Here is a 17,639-nt window from a genome sequence, read left to right on the forward strand (position 1 = left end):
TGGCGTTGTCAGTGATAAGCTATCACCCACCGGATGCAGCGCGCATGCGTTGGCCCGCCGTGCATTGTGGGGGTTGTAGTCCTCGCCGAGAGCGGAGGCCGCGGGGAGACGGTAAGCGGGCGTCTGGAAACGGTGGCACCGAGCGTGAGCCGCAGCTGCAGGCCCCATCCCGTGAAGGAGCCGTGGAGGGACTGGTGGTCAAGCGCGTAGTTTTCTAGGAACTAATTCCACAAACATGCTTGGACCCCGGGGTAAACACGGTATAACGGCGGCAGGTGGGCCTCGTACGGCTTGGGAGAGGGGGAAGAGGGTGGGTGATGGCAAATATCATGGGGAGGGGTGGGGACCAGGTTAAAACGTCGGTTGTGGGTGGGTGGGGACTGGAGAAGGGGAGGAAACACCAGGAGTGGGGGTTGGGAGGGGAGTGGGATTGAACAGGCCCGGGCAGGGGAGTGGGATAGAGCATTATGGTGGGGATGTGGAAGGGGAATAAACCAGGGTGGGGAAGGGGAATAAACCAGGGTATGGGGTGGGGAAGGGGAATAAACCAGGGTATGGGGTGGGGAAGGGGAATAAACCAGGTTATGTGGTGGGGAAGGGGAATAAACCAGGGTATGTGGTGGGGAAGGGGAATAAACCAGGGTATGTGGTGGGGAAGGGGAATAAACCAGGGTATGGGGTGGGGAAGGGGAATAAACCAGGTTATGTGGTGGGGATGGGATAAAACAGTGGAGTAGGGGGTGGGAGAGGGGAGAAAACATCAGGAGTGGAGGTTGGGGAGGAGAGTGGAATAAAACATTTGGGAAGGGGGATAAAACTGGGGGAGGGTGCGGAAGGGAAAAAATCCGTATGAGCTGGTGAGGAGATAAAAGAATGGGGTGGCGAAAGGGAGGGGAGTGGGATAAAGCATAGCATGGGGTGAAGGTAAAGTCCAATTAAAGATAATGCAAGGGTCTCCAATGAAGTAAATGGTGGGGCAGGACTACTACATTTGGTAATAGGATGGTTCAGTTGCATGATAACAGCTGGGAAGATACTGCCCCTGAATCTTCATGTTCAAAAACACTTTATTTGTCTCTGGGGCAATTTACAAAGGCATATGTTTTCATACTTTTGGAACTCTTGCAGAGGGGAGAAGAGGGAGTGTCCAGGGTGAGACTCTTCCTTGATTATACTGGTGGCCTTGCCGAGGCAGCATGAAATGTAAATGGAACGGTGGTTGGTTTGTCTGATGGTCTGGGCTGCATCCATAATTCTCTGCAATTTTTTGTAGTCTTGGATGGAGCTTCTTCATCTTCTGTCGTATGTCTTTTAGACCTGCAGCTCCGTTGAGGCGAGCTAGGCCAACGTGTCATCGTCCAGGTCAATCAGACCTCGTTCACCATTCGGTGGCCAGTATTTGGGGCAACTGGTGACTATGTGCTCCACTGTCTGTGTTGGGTCCCCACACTCACAGAAGGCACTGTCCACGAGACCCCACCTCTTCATCGGTACTCCATAGCGTCCGACGCCTGTCCTCAAGCGATTGAGGGTTATCCACTGCTTTCGGGGCAGGTCCTGGCCAGGGACGTCCATGGGTTGACCGATGTAGCGGATGGAGCTGTTGCCAAACCATATCATATCATATATATACAGCCGGAAACAGGCCTTTTCGGCCCTCCAAGTCCGTGCCGCCCAGCAATCCCCGTACATTAACACTATCCTACACCCACTAGGGACAATTTTTACATTTACCCAGCCAATTAACCTACATACCTGTACGTCCTGTGATGCAACCCATTAAATGCTTTCTACGGCACATCTGTAGAAGTTGGTGAGATTTGTTGGGGACATGCCGAACTTCCTAAGCCTTCTAAGGTAGTCGTGGCGTTGGTGTGCTTTCTTGGTCACAATGTGTCTGGTCCAGGATAAGTTGCTGGTGATATTTACTCCTAAGAACTTGAAGCTTTCAACCATCACTACTTCGGCATCATCAGTGTATACCGTTGTATGTGTACTGCTTCACTTCTTGAAATCAATCACACTCTCCTTTGTCTTGCTGACATTAAGGGAAAGGTTATAGTCTTGGCACCAGGCGACGAGGTTCTCAATCTCCTTCCTGTACTCCGTCTGGTCATTACCTGATATCCGGCAAACTACAGTGGGTTTAAACTAATTTCCCATTGAGGAAAGGGGATTTCCCCACTGAGGGGAGAAGCTAGAAACTTGGGGATAGAATAATGCCTGGAGCAGAAGTAACAAAAGCAGGAATAACGTAGGAAGAGGGAATATCTTGGGAAGAAATTGAAAAAGAGTAATTTTATGGGCGATTAAATTAATCAGTGTAGGAAGAAGGTGAGCAATTTCCCAGCAAGGAGTGGAGGCAAAGAGGTTGGTGGAGGAGGGGGAAGAAAACCCAGGGAAAAGGAAGTGGGAAGGTTGGCATAACCCAGGAAACTCACAGATGCAACAGAGGAAGAAAAAATGGGAAATAATCTGGGCAGGAAAGGATATGCCAAGGGAAGGAATAAATTGATTGGATTGAGTCAGGAAAACAGAATAAAAAATTAGGGAGAGGCAGGGAAGAAATTGAGTCAGGATCTGGGATCAGATGAGATGAAGTATTAAAGGTTGAATGTATTTGTTCCAGTGCCCGAGTCCACGAAGAAAAGGAGTAGAAACAAAGAACTGCAGATGCTTGTTAATACACAAAATGAGCCGGCCTGACCTGCTGAGTTGCTCCAGCACTTTGTGTCCTTTATGGTGGAGAGAGTTATCTTTTCTGGAACCCAGGAAATACAAATGTAGTAGAATTCTGCTACTTGGTAAATTAATTTGTTTTGAAGTATTATTTTTTTACTGCTATTTCAGGTGGTATGACTGGATATGGCTGAAAGTGACTGAAATGGCTGTCACCCCATGAAGTTAGTCTTGCTCAGTTCTGGGATTGAATGGACGGCAGTGGCAGCTGGTAGACTGGATCTCTGCCATGGCACACCAGAAGCTCTAATAATCCTAACTCTGCAAGTGAATGTAAGAATTACTTCTCTGTTAAAAGACAAATAAATCTAATTCCATTCTACATTCTGAATAACATTTATAAATCACAATGTTAAATTGGAGTCTTCCACTGTTGTAATGCATAACAAAGGTACCCTCTGAGTTCCAACTGCAATATTTAATGCTACGTCTCTATTTCCATGCGGTATCTCCAAACTAAAATACTTCATGCATTGGGGTGGTGTAGTGGTAGAGTTGCTGCCTTACAATGCCAGAGACCCAGGTTCGATCCTCTACGGGTGCTGTCTGTACGGAGTTTGTGCGTTCTCCCTGTGATTGCGTGCGTTTTCTCCGGGTGCTCCGGATTCCTCCCACACACCAAAGACATGCAGGTTTGTTGGTTAATTGGATTCAGTAAAATTGTAAATTGTCCCTGGTATATAGGATGGTGGTGGTGTCCAGGGATCGCTGGTTGGCGTGGATCCGGTGGGCCATAGGGCCTGTTTCCATGCTGTATCTCTAAAGTAAAGATGGCCATGTCTGAGGACATATATCCTCTCACAGATCTCGTCTCATTTCTATAAAATTTATAGAAATCTACACAAATGATGCGATTTAATCCATCATATCTCTGCTGGCTAAACAAAAACGAATCCGACTCCTTAAATAATTTTGATGGGTATGGAACTTGTGTGCTCATCCAAGTATATCTCAAACATGATGAGTATTTCTGCCTCTTCCAGTTTTCAAGCAGTGAATTACAGATACCCAGCATTATATTGATGCAAAATGGTTCCCTCTGAACTACCGATTTCATTTGAATCTATAGCTTTCTATTATGATCCATCTGCTCTCCGTCCCCCCAATTCTAACTCCTCAACTGCATGTATCTTCAGTTTTCTCCGTTAAAAGAAAACAGCCCCAGTCTGTGCCTAGTTTCTTCATTGTTTAAGACTCTCGTGAATCAACATCCTCGTAAATTTTCACTGTATCCTCTAGTGTTATCAGATCTTGCGCTGTGCACTGCTGGGAAATGTACACAATATTGTATAACATAATAGTTATTTAATATTGTTTTGGGCTGATATTTCTGTGCCCCCTCCCCGTATAATATGCTGGGCCAGACTCAAAAATATTATTCTGCATGTCTTAGCCAATTTATTTGCTTGTCCTGTAAAGGTGCAATATCAAGATCTCTCTGCTACTCTGTATGTCTTCCTGCCATTTGTAATCCATTTCCTTGTTTTATCATATCATCATATCATATCATATATATACAGCCGGAAACAGGCCTTTTCGGCCCACCAAGTCCGTGCCGCCCAGCGATCCCCGTACATTAACACTATCCTACACCCACTAGGGACAATTTTTACATTTACCCAGCCAATTAACCTACATACCTGTACGTCTTTGGAGTGTGGGAGGAAACCGAAGATTTCGGAGAAAACCCACGCAGGTCACGGGGAGAACGTACAAACTCCTTACAGTACAGCACCCGTAGTCAGGATCGAACCTGAGTCTCCGGCGCTGCATTCGCTGTAAAGCAGCAACTCTACCGCTGCGCTACCGTGCCGCTACCGTGTACTCTTCAGAAACTTTTCCTGTTTGAATTTTGTTTATTGTTCTTCTGTCCAGTTGAACAGTTCATTAATACTGTCCCACATTGTTCCTCAGCGTCAACCACCTGTTTAGTTTTTGTACCATTTCCAAATATTTTAATTACGCCCCCTGTATTAAGTTTACATCATTGTTATGTCCTTGTTTTCTGTACTCTTCAGAAACTTTTCCTGTTTGAACTTTGTTTACTGTTCTTCTGTCCAGTTGAATAGTTCATTAATACTGTCCCACATTGTTCCTCAGCGTCAACCACCTGTTTAGTTTTTGTACCATTTCCAAATGTTTTAATTACGCCCCCTGTATTAAGTTTACATCGTTGTTATGTCGCATAGAAACAAAGTGTGCAGAGACTTGAGGAATCCAATTACAAACTTGAACATATATTATTCCACAGCAAAACGCAAAGCCCTTGGCTGCCTCCTTTGCCAGAGTGAGGCCACATGCAAACTTGCGGGACAGCACCTCGTATTCTGGAATCTTATAATCCAATGGTATAAACATTGAATTCTCCAATTCCAAGTAAGACCCACTACCCCGCTCTCTTTCCCATGCCATTCCACTTTGTTGCGCCCACATTTCTATGATCAGCCCATTGCCAGTGACCCTCCTCTCCCATTGTCAAGTCTCCTATTTCCCTTTCTTACCCACTTTTTCAGATTAGTGCTGGGCATCAACTATTTGCAATTTAGATGAAAGATTTTGATGAAGGGATTACATCCCCAAGATCACTAATGTTACAAAGATTAGTGGGGAAGTAAACATTGAGGGGATTGTGAAATAGCTGTAAGCATTCAGATTCAGATTAGTTTATTGTTGTATACACAGGGTGCAATGGAATTCCTTGTTCTCATGAAGTTCACAGAGTACCTAGTATATTACAGCAATGATAAATATAACGATAAATACAACAGAGTGTAAAACAGCAGATTGACGCACGGTATAGATACGTTAAGTGAATGGCAGAAGTTTTCTAGATGGGACATGGTGAGGTTATTCACTTAGTCGAGGAGTCATACAGCACAAAAACAGGCCTTTCCACCCAATTTGTCCATCCCAACCAAGATCCAGTTGTCCATACCAACCAAGATACACTAATCCCACCTGTCTGCGTTTGGTCCATATCCCTCAAAAACCTCTGCTGGTGTACCTGGTGTTTGCGAACCAGGACGTGGAGTCTGAAGAAGGGTTTCGACCCTTCACCCATTCCTTCTCTCCAGAGATGCTGCCTGTCCCGCTGAGTTACTCCAGCATTTTGTGTCTATCTTGTGTTATGGAGAACTACCTGTATGTCCCTCCTTAAATAAATAGCCCAAAAATAGTACACAGCACCCCAAGTAAAGTGTCACAATTCTCTGAAAGTTAGAAATTGACAAGCAGAAAAAAAGCTCTCTTGGAAAAATATCACTGCTGGCAAAAAAATCTCTTTGCATGTAACGTCCACACGTTGGAATTTTTGGCTTGCAGTAATAAAAGTAGACATAGTTGATAAAAAATACTTTACTTTTGAAAATCCTGCAGGAGAAATAACTGAGTATGCTCTCTCGCCCTAACTAAACTTTTCCCATTGACACATTTGATTTTATAATGCAATCTTCTATAACAGAGTTTCTTGGGAACCCAACTATCGTGTTATAGCACAATTACCTTTAGACTTTACCTTAAAGACACAGTGTAGAAACAGGTTGTTCAGCCCACCGATTTCCACACCGACCAGCGATCACCCCTTCAGCAAACTCTATCCTACACACTAGGGACAATTTAACCGTCCAATTAGCCTACAAACCGTCTTAGGAGTGTGGGAGGAAACTGGAGCAAACCCACGCGATCACAGGGAGAACGTACAAACTCTGTACGGACAGCACCCGTGGTTAAGAACAAAACTGAGTGTCTGGCGCTGTAAGGCAGCAACTCTACCGCTGTGCCACTGTGCTGCCCTAATTGCCACTGTGCGGACTTGATTGTATTTATGTATGGAATTACTAATCGTTTGGATAGCATGCAAAACAAAGCTTTTCACGGTACCCTGATGCACGTTGCACTAATAAACTTAAACCAATAATTTTGAGCACTATTTACCAATATTTCTGATTTGCCTCATTTCCAAGCAAGGTTCAAAAAACATCTTCCCTTTTGGAGTACTAATAGAGCACAATTTTGCCACATTAACTTTAATTATAAGAGACAATTAGACTGATTGGAAAATTAACTATGAACATTAATGATAGATTTTTAAGTTGAAATTGCAAATTTTAAGATGGAATGTTTCTATAAAAAAAAAACTGCTAGAGGGAATCAATGGGTCAGGTAGCTTCTGCGGAAGTAAATGGACAGACAATGTTTTGGATTCAGACCCTTCTTCGAACTGATCGACATTTGTCAAGTGCATTTTTAAACGCTAGCTTGATCTTAGCTGGGGCAAAATGTTTTAGTTATTAACTGCTGAAATTGGAATGTCGACCTGTGATTATCATAATGCCTAGCATCTAAAAAGCATGTGCCTGAAACATGCTCAACTGGTGCAGTTACTTGATATACAGCAGGCTGTCTTTGACCTGACATAAGTGGGTGATATTTAAAGCAAATTGCTATCTATTTCTTTTGGGTGTATTGTAGACTGCAGTTACTTTACCTCATTGCCATTTGGAAAGGATATTCAGAAGCTTTTAGCAAAGTGGAAAATAATCATTAACTTTGCAATTTTATTGATAACATTTCCAAACTCTTCCATTTCTATATTGGCTTGGTAACTCAACGACAGACCCTTTCAGTCTGAAGAAAGGTCCCAGCATGAAATGCCATCTAATCATTCCACCCTCAGATGCTGCCTGATCCGCTGTGTTCCTCCAGCAAGTTGTTTTACCCTTCGTTTCGGTGTGATTAGAACCTTGAAAGTGGCATAACAGGTAATAGGATGGCCAAGAAGGCTTTTGGCACATTGGCCATCAGTTAGAGTATTGAGGATAGAACTTGGGAGGTCATGTTACAGCTGTACAAGACATTGGTGAGATCACATTTAGAGTGTTGTGATCAATTTTGCTCACCCTGTTATAGGAAAGATCTTGTTAAGCTGGAAAGGATGCAGAGAAGAATTATGAGAATGTTGCCAGGGCTCGAGGGGCAGATTGCTGAGATGCATGCTCAGTTTGTGTAATACTTTCTGGCACCAAATGCAGTTAAAATGTAGTATGCAGTAAAATGCAGTTAAAATGTAGTAAATGTAGTAAATGCAGTTAAAATGTAGTAAATCTTATTCCACAATCTTTGCACAGGATATATTAAATATCAGAGATCTATGCTTCATAATATTATGTTGATAATATTTGGTTTGATTCCAATCCAGCTGTCGGCTACTTAATTTCTATTTCCTGGAATTACAAGTGGAAAGGAGCAACATGGCTCCTCGGGACATTATGACCAACTCACATGCTAAGTCCATTCTCAACACAATGAACTCCTTGAGGAAGAGTAACACCCTGTGCGATGTCACACTGCGAGTTGACAGCAAGGACTTTCCTGCGCATCGTATAGTGCTGGCAGCGTGCAGTGATTACTTTTGCGCCATGTTCACCAGCGAGGTAAGCTGGCACCGTGCTGCTGGATTTTTCCCCTGTAAATTCATAAGTTATAGAAGTAAGAATTAGGCCATTTGGCCCATCAAGTCTGTTCCTCAACAGTCTGTTCGAACTTCTACCATCGGGCAGACGATACAAGGCCTTCTACGCCCGCACCTCCAGACTCAGGAACAGCTTCATCCCCAGGGCCATAGCTGCTATGAACCGGTCCTGCTGAGCCGGATGGTCACATCGCACAGTGAACCGGCACAGATCTACTTGCACTTTATTCTGCTTTAAAACTGTTCTAATTTGTTTCATTGGGTTGTTTAAATTAATACTGACTAGCTAATTAATTTATGGCATCGTATGGGAGGCGCATTCCAAATCTCGTTGTACCCCTGTACAATGACAATAAAGATATATTATATTATATATTATATTATTATAAGTCTACTCCGCCATTCAATCACGGCTGATCTATCTTTCCCTGTCAACCGTATTCTCCTGCCTTCTCCCCATAACCCCTGACACCCTTACTAACCAAGATTCTACCAATCTCCACCTTAACTTGGCCTCCACAGCCAAGTTGGTTGTGGGAAAAAAAACACTTATCGTTATATCTTGCTTTTCCTGGTAAGGTTTTATAACCAAATAAACAGCTCCAGTCAATTCAGGATCACAAAGTACATAAAATACTTCTTATTTCACCATTTTTTAAATAGAAGGCATTGCTCAACCTGACCTCGGGTGCTTTCTGTGTGGAGTTTACACATTCTACCTGTGACCATGTGGATTTCCCTGGTGCTCTGGTTTCCTCCCACACAAAGATGTGTGGATTGACAGGTTAATTGGCCAGTTAGGGGTTAATTTTCCCCCAGTGTGTCGGCAAGGAATAGAATCTAGGGGAGAATGGGATTGATGTTTGATTACTATAAATTGAAAGTTGATGGTTGTAGCGGATGTGGTGGGCCGAAGGGCCTATTTCCATGCTGTATCTCGCTCTCACTCTAATGCAAGAGGTGATCCACAGTGTTCTGTTGCTGAGGTAGGATTAGAGTTGTGCAGTTCGATTCAAGAACCCAATATTGTAGGAATGCAGCAGTTCCTGAACTTAGTGGTGTGGGACTTTGGGCTTCTGTATCTCTTGTCCGACAGTGGCAGCGAGTGGAAAGCCATACCTGGATGCTGGGAATCCTTGATGACAGATGCTGCTTTCTTGAGGCTGCGGCTCGTGTAGATGCTTTTCATGGTGGGGAGGGCTGTGACTCTGGTGCACTGGGCTGGGTCCACCACTCTCTACAGCATCTTGTGCTCCTGTGCATTGGAATTGCTGTACCAAACCATGATGCAGACAATCCTGATGCAGGGTTTCCACTCAAATCGTCACCCATTCCTTTTCACCCACAGATGCTGTTTGACTCGCTGAATACCACCAGAAGATTGCTGCTCTAGAGTCCAGTATCTGCAATCTCATGTTTCTGTTCTCTTTTCGGTGCCTTGTCCTGTAACTATTTCTTCCCCAAACTAGAGTCTGGATAGATAATTAATCTCTATTGCTTTTATTGGCCAACTGACAGCAATGAGCAATCAGACATTGAAAGGTGCTTAATTAGACTGTTGCTTCTGTTCATGCAGCAATTTTAAACCAAAACTACGAACTTAAGGTGTCCAAATCTTCTTTGACTTTAAACATTTATCCCTAAAAATGTACTCGTCTCTGCTTGACCAGCTGCCAAATACACAGGGTGATATAGTGGCACAGCACCAGAGACCCGGGTTGGATTCTGACCTTGAGTGAAGTATGTGGTGTTTGCATGTTCTATCTGTGACGGCGTAGGATTCCTCCGGGTGCTCTAGTTTCCTCCCACATCCCAAAGACGTGCAGGTTTTTAGGTTAATTAGCCTCTAATTTCCCCCAAACGTGTAAACAGCAGATAAAAAAGTGGGATGACATAGAACTGGTGTGAAAGGGTGATCTATGCTCGGCGTGGATGAAGGGCCTGTTTCCATGCTGTATCTCTAAACAATGTGTTGCAGGTTTCTGTGTGCTTTCTAATGATATTTTCCATATTCCTACTCTCCTTGATGATTTTCAGCATACAAGTGATTTGATTTCTCTTGATTTTAAACCTGCATGACTGTTATTTGATGTGGAAATTTGGCTTGCCTAATGGAAACTGTTCGTCCCAGGTTACTAAAACCATTTGATAGATTTGGTAAGATAAGATATGAAACCAAGGCTGATAAATGGAGTAACATTTCAGATCAGTTGTGATCTGACTGACTGATGAATAGGCTCAGGGCTGAATGGTTCCGTGTTCCTAATTTATCCCTTTTTATCGGAGATACAAGAAACTGCAAATGTTGGAATCTTGAGCAAAACACAAAGTGCTGGAGGGACTCATCGGGTCAGGCAGCATCAGTGGAGGGAATGGACAAACATTTCGGGTCAAGCTCCTTCTTCACACTGATCCCTTTTTATTGGATTCCTCCGCTGGAGAAAATAATATGTTTCTAAATTTACATGTAGACATGCAGTTAAAATAGTGTATAATTGACCTTTTTCATGATCTTTTAATTCTAACTGTTGTTCTTGCATGACAAGTCAATTTTATTGGAAACCATAGTGAATAGAAGTAAAGATTATATGATGCTTGCATTTAAAAGCAGCAGATTATAGGATGGAAAATATATTGAAGTACCAAAATAGTATTCAGTATGCATGCTTGCAGTTAGAATTGTTCCCCTGGTTGAAAAGTAATGCTTTTAAAAATCATTCTAAATTTGAATCTGAATCTCAAAGCATTTTAATTAATGATCCCAGTGAAATTCTGTACCTTATATTGTAGCACTATTATCAATCTATTTTAAATACTTACCAGTAGAAGGATTTTTAACCTTTTTCCCCACCCATATTGCTAAATACTTCAACGGGTGGCAATGTACAGCTACAGAAGAGTTAGGGCAGCTGTAGAATTATGCATTTATTTTCTTGACCTAGTTCTTTTCAAGAGTTGTCTTTCAAAAGTGTTTAATTGAATAATTTAATAGCCTGACGAAGTATCTCGACCCAAAACACCACCCATTTTGTCTCTCTGGAGGTGCTGCCTGTTTTGTGTCGATTTTGTGTTTAATTATAAGGCACCGGGCCCCAAACAATGACATCCTTACTCCCCTAACCTGTATCAACCTATAACCTGCCAGGCTTTGTCCTGCCCCTCCTCTCTTTCAGCTTTCGCCTCCTCCCCCTCCTTGCTACAAGCAGTCGGAACCCAACCCAAAATGTCAGCTATCCATGTTCTTCAGAAATGTTGCCTGACCTGCTGAGTTCCTCTAGCACGTTATTTCTTTTTTTGTAAACTAGCATCTTGCATTTTGTGGTATCGACATTCTTACTTGTTGCAGCTTTACAGGTAAACAAATGCAACAAAAACAACAAATAAATATACAATCAATTATATTAGGTAAACTAGACAATATTAGTACAAGATAAAGTAGGCAGTACATCCATAGTTTATAGTAAGGCTGTAATAGTTTGGTGCTGAGGTAGTGTCGTGGTTAGGATTGTGCAGGTTGGTTGAAAAGGTTGATGTTGACAGGTTAAACCTGGAGGTAGCAGTTCTCGGGCTCTCGTCCCACCTTCCTGATGGTAGCAGCAATATGAGAGCATGGCCAGGTAGACATAGGTCTTTGATGATATTACTGCCTCTTGAGACAGCGCTTCCTATGGTGGGGGGGGTCAATACCTATAATGTCCACAGCTTGTGGAGCCTCCTTTGTTCTTGGGTGTTCAAATTACTGAACCAGACCATGATGGAGCCAGTCAGTACGCCGTCTACCAGTAGAAGATCGATAGAGTATTGGGTGACATGCTGGATACTCTATTGAACCTTTTGTTCATCAAATGTACATGGAACATAGAACAGTACAGCACAGGAACAGGCCCTTTGGCCCACAATGTCTGTTAAGCATATTGCCAAATAAAATTAATCTCCTTGTTTCTGAGCCATATCCCTATTTTCCCTGTATATCCGTGAGCCTATGTAAAAGCTTCTTAAATGCCACTATTATATCTGCTCCACCACTACTTCCCACAGCGTGGTAGTAGGCACCCATCACTCTCTTTAAACTGTTCCCATCTGACCTTATGGCTATGTCCTCTGATCTTTGACGTTTGAAAAAAGGTTCCAACTGTCTACCCTATCTATGCTTCTCATAATTTTATATACTTCTAATAAGTCTTCCCTCAACCTCCGATGCTCCAGAGAAAACAATCCAAATTTGTCCAATCTGTCTAGTTAATAGCCTCTAATTCAGGCTCCATTCTCGTAAACCTCTTCTGCATCCTCTCCAAATCCTGTACATCCTTCCAAAAAGAACTCTTCAGGTTTCTTCAAATTCAGCATAGAATTTGTCTCTCCAAACATCAGATCTTTCCTCTTATTCCTCGCCTCATCATTATTATGTTTCAGGAGGGACCTAGGTAACATGTATTAATCCATTGTAAGACAGTCTTTTACTGTAAGCATCTAACTGAAAGATGTAGGCAACTACGTGAGACTTGATGGAAAATATTAATTGACTCCTCTCAACTCGCTTCCAGAGGCAAGGTTTTGTCAGTCGAAAAGTCCGGATCTAACTAGCCCCATTTGTGGCTATCACCATATTAATAAATTAATTAGCAATGTTTGGGAAGGAAATACCTCTTTCCCACAGCAGTAGGGCAGCTTCCAAATCCTCACTAATTAAGCCTCTCAGTTATACCCAAATCATTAGTCGTGACCCAGGAAGAAATCTCACATCACTCTGGCAATGAGGAATGGGCAACTGGTGTAGATTTGCCAGCCAAATACAAGATGTGGCAGATGATTTAAATCTGTTATGAAAACATATTCAACAGAGTATGTGGACAAAAATAACAGTGTTAATATTTTGGGTTACAAAATAGTGTTAAACAGAGTTAAGAAACAGAGCTAACATCAGAATACTGTCTGTGGACACTGATCTTTAAGGGTGGGGGTCTGTGAAGTTCAACCTGCAGGGTGAGATGAATGTAGGGCAGTCTGACCCAGCAGAATGGGGTGACCACAAACGTGGTTTATATCTGCAGGAATTGTTTCCTGGAGGGACTGGTTAAATGATTTGTCTATAATGATTGATTGAGCTACTGTTCATCTCCTTGCAGCTCTCTGAGAAGAGTAAACCTGACGTTGATATCCAGGGTCTGACAGCCTCCACCATGGAGATTCTACTGGACTTTGTGTATACAGAAACGGTTCACGTCACTGTGGAGAATGTTCAAGAGCTGCTTCCCGCAGCCTGCCTCCTCCAGCTGAAAGGTGAGCATTCATCTCAGTCTTAAAGCTCTTGGAGACAACCCCATCCATTGCTGTTCTTCTGTGCTGCAAGGAATCACTCTTCCCACTTATAGTCTGTGAAACACTAGAGATTGCCAACATTGTGTTGCTGGTTGAAGGCAGTTTACTGGAAGAAAAAAAATAGCTCTTTATTTCAAGCCAGATAAGCCATTGTTGTATGGTTTAGGTTTGGGTTTATTATTGTACATGTACAGAGAAACACTTTTGTTTGCGTGCGATCCAATCAAATCAAATAAAGCAGAACACAAATATGATCAAGCCATACTCATGTACAGAAGATAGAGCAAAAGAGAAAGGTACAGAATGCAGAATATAGTTCTTCACTCTGTAGCACAACAGTTCCAGAGAAAACGTCCAATGTCCACAATGAAGGTAGATTGGCGAATCAGGATTTTACGCTTGCTCATGGAAGGATCGTTCAGAAGACCGTCCATTTCTCTCAAAGAAATACGTCTGAAGTGTAGCTATTTTTGCTTTTTTGGGAAATGCACGGCAGCAGTGAAAGAAATAACCTGTGAGGGAGTTTAAAACAAAAACAGGATGAGGACCTCACTTTAATATTTCATATGAATGACAGCACCTCAGAGAGTGCAAATTCTCCCAGTACTGAGCTGGTGGGTCTGTCTATGAGCTTCAACCCACAATTACTTCACTCTGAGATGAGGATGCTAACATGAGGCAAGGCTGATGCTTCGGACTCCAAAGCATTCTGTCCAAGAGAATCATTTACCTGCTGTAAGCACTGACACTAATGTAAAATACCAGCACAAAACGTAAAGCCATTTCTTTACACAGCGAGTGTTTTGTGTATACTTTTCTCCAGGTGTGAAGCAGGCTTGCTGTGAATTCTTGGAGAGTCAGTTAGACCCATCTAACTGCTTGGGAATCCAAGAGTTTGCCGAAACTCATAGCTGTGTGGATCTGATGCAAGCGGCAGAGGTTTTTAGTCAGAAGAACTTTCCCGAAGTGGTCCAACATGAGGAATTCATGCTGCTAAATAAGGAGGAAGTGGAAAAACTCATTAGGTGTGATGAGATTCAGGTGAGGCCTTGGCATTTAAAACAAAAGGATGTTGGATGGGGAAAAAAATTGTTCACAGCTCTTCAGGTGTTCAACCTTCAAACATAATAAAAGTTTCTTTCCTGATTACCCAGTGAGATCCAGACTCTCACTACACTTTGGGTGAAAAGATTGTTCCTTTAAACCATACTTCAGTTCTTTTATCAATTAACAAACTATTGGCTCTCTTCCAAAGGAAAATATTTTCTCTGTTCAACTTGTGTAAGGCATTCATAATTTAATAAAGCTAAATTAAATCAAATAGAAAGAAAACGTCGGAAGAAGGGTCTCAACCCGAAACGTCACCCATTCCTTCTCTCCAGAGATGCTGCCTGAGTTACTCCAGCATTTTGTGTCTATCTTAGAAAGAAAAGTACCTTTGTTTAGCAAATCTTAATGGAAATTCCCCAGCTCCGACAGTATCCTCATAGTGTAATGAGCAGAGCTGTGACCTGCCCTTTCTAATTTTTAATATAACACTTCTAATGTGACCTCCTTGCACCTGCATTCTGTGTCTTCACCAACAATGAAGTATCCCACATGCATTTTTAAGCATCTTATTTACTTGCAGCGCCACCTTCAGGGATCTAAGGAGATGGGTTCTCAGATTGATGATTCAATGAAGATAATTCAATGATACTTTATTGTCACGTGTACCTAGGTACTGTGAAATGCTTTGTTTTGCATACAACCTAGTAAAATCATGTAGCAGACCACACCTGGGCAGTACACAAGTGTTGCCATGGTTTTTGGCATCAACAAAGTTACAAACATTCAATGAACATTCCTATCTACTTCCTGCCACCAAATGTGGCTGCAGCCCCCCCCCCCCCCCCCTTCTAGGTCCCCCTTTTGATCTCGACGGCCTCCTTGCTCTCCGATATCCCTCCTCCCACTCTGACGCCCCTCCTTGCTCTCCGATGGGGCCTCCTCATTCTCTGACGGCCCTCCTCGCTCTCTGATGGGGCCTCCTCACTCTCTGACGGCCCTCCTCACTCTCTGACGGCCCTCCTCACTCTCTGACGGCCCTCCTCACTCTCTGACGGCCCTCCTCACTCTCTGATGGCCCTCCTCACTCTTTGACAGCCCTCCCAAATCAGCAATGCAAGTGGATTGTAGGCCACATAAAATGTGCTACCCTCATTTACCTCTCCTTATTACCACATCGAAGTTCAGTCATTTGTCAAACATGACTTTCTCATAACAAATCCATGCTGAATGTTCTTGCTTGATCTGTACAATCAGTGATGATTCACATTGTACCTCATAATTTCTTCCAATTATGCACCCATTGTCAGCAGGAGGCAGACTGGCTGGTATTTATTTGTTTAACCACACCTCTGCTTACCACACTGAAGATGCTGTCAGGACTTCAAAATTATGCACAGCAGGAAACAATGGGTAAATGGAGGGTTTTTTTGGACAGTTTAAGGCGTGATTTAATTGAGCTTTATAAGCATATCAAGGACTGAGCAACGTGAACGGGGGAAAAAATGTTTCCCTCAGCAAAGAGATCTGCAACTTAGAGGCACGTACTTTAGTTAATTGAAGGGGAGTTGGGGAAAAATACTTTCAACCCGAAGACAAGTAGGAGACCAGTCCTCTCTGCTAGAAAGCTAGAAAGTGGAGAGTGGAACTCTCATTACAGGTGGTGCAGCGGTATAGTTGCTGCCTTACAACATTAGAGATCCGCATTCGATCCTGACTACGGGTGCTGTCTGTACGGAGTTTGTACGTTCTCCCCGTGACTTGCGTGGGTTTTCTCCAGGGGCTTCGGTTTCCTCCACACTCCAAAGACATACAAATTTGAAGGTTCATTGGCTTGGTAAAATTGTTAAATAATTGTCACTAGGGTGTGTAGGATAGTGTTAGTGTGCGGGGATCACTAGTCGGCATGGACTTTGTGGGCCAAAGGGCCAGTTCTGTATCTGTAAAAAAAAGGTAAGGGATATCCAGATAAGTATGGAAGAGCTGTAACCATAAGACTATGGACCAGAAACTGGGGCAGTGTGGACGTATATTGAATGGCTTCCTTCTTGTGCTGTGCAATTTTCTGAATGGCGGGGATGTAAATGACGATAGGGAATGCTGGGAAGACTCAGAAGGTCAAGCTGCATCTGTGGCAAGGGAAAGAGAGTTCACGTTTCCCTTTCCACAGAGGCTGGCTAACTTGCTGATGACTGTTTAATCGGTAAGAGTATTTGTTCTGAAACAAAACACAGTATAACAGAGCAAGACTTTAGACAACTTTCAGAAGAACCAGTTAAGAGGTGAACCACTTAAATGTGGATGGGTCTGAGGTGATGCACTTGCTTAAGAAAAACAGAGCATCACCAGTATCCCAGAAAATAAGGAATTCAGTGTCATAGAAGTACAATGTAGGTAGGAAATTACTAAAACCTGTATTGCAGCTTCGTCAAATAATAATAAAGCACTGGAATAGAATTAAAAATGAGTGAAATTATATTAAATTAGTACTTGGCCTTTTTGAAGGAAAAAGGTCTTGAAAACTATGAATACAGTTTTAGGATAGGGGTGTGGATTAGGAAAACTATGAATACAGGATAGGGGTGTGAGAATGTCCCAACAAATAAGAGAATCAAGGTTTGGAGGTTCTGTCCCCTGCAATGTCAAGATGAATTAAATAGAAATGCAGTAAAGCACGGGAAAAGTTTCAGACTGCCAGTTAAGTGGCAAACAGCTTCAATACATATGGATGTTAGGTAGACACAAAATGCTTGAGTAACTCAGCAGGACAGGCAGCATCTCTGGAGAGAAGGAATGGGTGACGTTTCGGGTTGAGACCCTTTTTCAGACTGAGGATCTGAGGATCAGTCTGAAGAAGGGTCTTGTCCCGAAACATCACCCATTCTTTCTCTCCAGAGATGCTGTCTGTCCAGCTGAGTTACTCCAGTATTTTGTGTCTACCTTCGATTTAAACCAGCATCTGCAGTTCTTTCCTACACATGTGGATGTTAGGTGGTGGTTTTTATGAGGGTAAGTAGAACATCACCAACTCCTAATAAAATAACAAATTCAGCAGTTTAGAAGG

General features: G+C 42.8%; 1 protein-coding gene across 6 annotated transcripts in view; it reads left to right on the top strand.

The window, feature by feature from the left end:
* The first annotated feature begins 73 nt into the window (after positions 1-73).
* Positions 74-17,639, top strand: part of klhl12 (kelch-like family member 12) — a 35,889-nt gene continuing 18,323 nt past the window's right edge. For 2 of the 6 annotated variants that reach the window (XM_078420827.1, XM_078420832.1), the window contains exons 1-4: positions 2,873-3,012; positions 7,937-8,171; positions 13,336-13,489; positions 14,352-14,569. In XM_078420827.1, coding sequence (XP_078276953.1) covers positions 7,989-8,171; positions 13,336-13,489; positions 14,352-14,569 — 555 coding nt within the window. In that variant the 5' untranslated portion in view covers positions 2,873-3,012; positions 7,937-7,988. The other 4 variants (XM_078420828.1, XM_078420829.1, XM_078420830.1 and 1 more) reach the window with 4 other exon arrangements.

This window comes from Rhinoraja longicauda, chromosome 24 (assembly GCF_053455715.1).
Source record: "Rhinoraja longicauda isolate Sanriku21f chromosome 24, sRhiLon1.1, whole genome shotgun sequence".
NCBI lineage: Eukaryota > Metazoa > Chordata > Chondrichthyes > Rajiformes > Arhynchobatidae > Rhinoraja > Rhinoraja longicauda.